This window comes from Monoraphidium neglectum (genome assembly GCF_000611645.1).
Source record: "Monoraphidium neglectum strain SAG 48.87 unplaced genomic scaffold scaffold05905, whole genome shotgun sequence".
NCBI classification, from domain to species: domain Eukaryota; kingdom Viridiplantae; phylum Chlorophyta; class Chlorophyceae; order Sphaeropleales; family Selenastraceae; genus Monoraphidium; species Monoraphidium neglectum.
Window position 1 is genome coordinate 1 of NW_014007727.1, and position 2,697 is coordinate 2,697.

Consider the following 2,697-nt stretch of genomic DNA (forward strand, 5'->3'; position numbering starts at 1 on the left):
CCGCAGCGGCGGCGCCCCCGCCTGGCGGCGCCTGACCGCGGACCACCGCATCGCCGCCAACCCCGCCGAGCAGGCGCGCCTCGCCCAGCTGTCGGGCCAGGCCGTTCAAACGCGCCTGTACGGCCTGAACCTGTCGCGCATGCTAGGGGATCATTTTCTGAAAGAGCAGGGCCTGGGGTTCACCGCGGTCCCCCACGTCGCCGAGAGGGTCGTCATTGCGCCCGGCGACGACGCCGCGTTAGTCATCGCGAGCGACGGGCTGTGGGACGTGACGAGCTCCGATCGCGCGGCGGCGCTCGTGGCGCGCGCGCTGACGGGGGGCGAGGGCGGCGCGTGTGGCGCGGCGGAGGCGCTGATGGCCCACGCGGTGGCGCAGCGCAGCAAGGATGACGTCAGCCTGATGGTGCTGCGGATCCGGCCGCCGCCGCTTTCGGCGGCCGGCGCGCCACCCGGAGCCCTGCCGGCTGCGGCCGCCGGCGGCGGGGCGCGGCGCTAGTGCCGGCGATGCACTGCGGCTGCGCGGCTGCAAGCCCCCCGCCGCCGCGCGTGTGTGTCGCCGATTTAGTAGTCAGCGGTAGTGGTTCCTACCCTTTGTGGTTTGATTACGTTATGCGGCGGAACGCGCCGCCAGCTGCTGTGCTTGCCTTGACCGTTTGCTGCAGTAGATCTTGCGCAGAACTCAACCCACGTGTAATATGCAGACGGTTGCAAACCCTTCGAAATACAACGCTGCAGCGGCGCTTGGCTGAGCGTGTGTGGGATTTTCCCTCCAGCTGTGCGAGCCAGCAGCGTGGCAGCTGATTCGGGTGTTGAGCCATTGGATGCTCAAGATGGCCCTGAATGGAGTGCAGCATTGATCAAATGCATTCTTGTAAAGTCCCAGAGCATTGCACGGCAGCGGCGGGACGGGGCAGCACTGCAAGGCGTGCTATCCGCTCTGCATCTGCACCTGGCAACATGTGCCAACGATGTGTGCGAACAATGCGGTACTGTACGTGTTGCCGTCAACATGCCTGTACGTGTGTGCGTAATGAGGTATTACTTTCATGGGGTCTTTCGCAGAACATGTGATAGCACCGGGAGGAGATACGGTAGCACGCAACCTTCGCTCGGCAGCTGCGCACTGCCTTCAGCTCGTTGCTTCAACATTTCGACGTCTACAGTTCATCAAAGTCAGGGTTCAGTCATTACAAACATACAAGTACGGCGCGTTGCAAAAAATTGGCGCAGACCACTGAATAGGTCGCCGCGGTCCCTCGACACGATGAAGCTCGCGTTGGTAGCCGCTCTCGTGGGGGGCCTAATGGTCTCAGGTAAATATTATACTGGACCGAGTATAGCCGGTGTTTGCTCGGGCGCACAGCCGCGCCGGCACGCATCAGCTGACGACACCAGCAACTGCACGCCCACGCCCCGGCCCCGCCGTCACGCGCCGCCGCGCACCTCAGTAGCGCGCACCACTCGCTCACCAGCCGCCCCTGCCAAGCACACTCAACCCGCTACGCCTGCTGCCCCGGGCCCCTAACCCCGGCGTCTCCTCAAACCCCTGAACCAGGCGCGTTTGCGGCCGCGGCCAAGGAGGTTGCTGACCTGGAGGACAACGAGAACTATGTTGAGGAGTTCACCTATCTGCTGTCCACAGACCTCTCCCACAGGCAGCACGCCGACACCATCCGCAGCATCGACACCGTGCTCTGGGGCAGCGGCCTGACCTCTGCAGGCATGCACAAGGTGGGGGCGCGGTCGCGCGCCCTACGCTGCCCCGCGGCCCTTGGCCTCGCGCGCGGGTTGTCGCCGCCGCCGTCGGCCGGGCTGTCCGCTCATCTGCTGGTTCTGCAGCTCTGAAGCCCGCCGGCCGGTCGCAGGCCGAGGCAATAGAGCCACGCCGGCGCACTTGACAGGGCAACTTGGGAGTGTGGAAAAGCGCGCGAGCGTGTGTGCAGGCTGCCCTCCCCTCCCCTGCGTTACCACGAAAAACAACGCAAGGCCCCCCTTCACGTCGTGTGCGCAGTGCGCCAAGAAGTGCAAGAAGGAGGGCTCCGGCGGCGTCTGCATGGCCTGGACGATGTGCTGGGACTCGCGCCGCTGCAACCTCTTCTCTCGCCTGCCCAGCCCCCTTACGCCCGCCAAGCCCAGCAGTGCGGTCAACCTCCTGGCCCAAAGGGGGGCCGGCACGTACAACGCAAAGTGCGCCAGCGGCTACTCCAAGGGTGAGCCTCTCAGCCTCGGGAATGCGGCAGGGGGCCCCGGGCCGGCCTGGCGTGGGGGTCGATGTATTGCATGACAAAGTCCGGCCAGCGGTACGCAGCGGCTTTCCGGTCGCTGGGCGGCGCGCGCTTCACAGGCAGCAGCGGGCGTCGGGACCGTGCAGGGCTGTGGCAAGCTGGCAGGCGCGCAGCGTCAGGCCGGAGGTCAGCCTATACACACGGCGTCTGTCTGCACTCGCGGACAGCTCACCCCGTTGCCCTCCCTCCCAAACTCCGCCCTGCGGCTGGCCAAAACTTGCAGCCGCTGCGACAACCGAGGCGCTGGCCGCCGAGTGCCCGGCGGCCATCCAGCGCAACACCCTGTTTGGAGACGTGCCCCTCTCCTTCATGGACGGCAACCGCAGTGAGCGGCGCGCTTACCGCCGCCGCCCCGCATGGCCTGCTAAAACACAGCCGACGGCAGGAGCGCAACAATGCATGAGATGAACCC

The 2,697-nt window shown here is 66.1% G+C and overlaps 2 protein-coding genes across 2 annotated transcripts; both read left to right on the forward strand.

The window, feature by feature from the left end:
• Positions 1-139: 139 nt before the first annotated feature.
• On the forward strand, positions 140-496 carry MNEG_16028 (hypothetical protein; the record flags this gene model as incomplete). The annotated part of the gene is made up of 1 exon (XM_014035500.1): positions 140-496. The coding sequence occupies one exon, from the start codon at positions 140-142 to the stop codon at positions 494-496; it is 357 nt and encodes a 118-aa protein (XP_013890954.1).
• Positions 497-1,264: 768 nt separating this feature from the next.
• MNEG_16029 (hypothetical protein) lies at positions 1,265-2,610 on the forward strand (the record flags this gene model as incomplete). The annotated part of the gene is made up of 4 exons (XM_014035501.1): positions 1,265-1,313; positions 1,556-1,731; positions 2,012-2,210; positions 2,509-2,610. Coding segments are annotated over 4 exons (526 nt in total), but the record flags the coding sequence as incomplete, so codon positions are not given.
• Between the last annotated feature and the right edge of the window lie 87 nt (positions 2,611-2,697).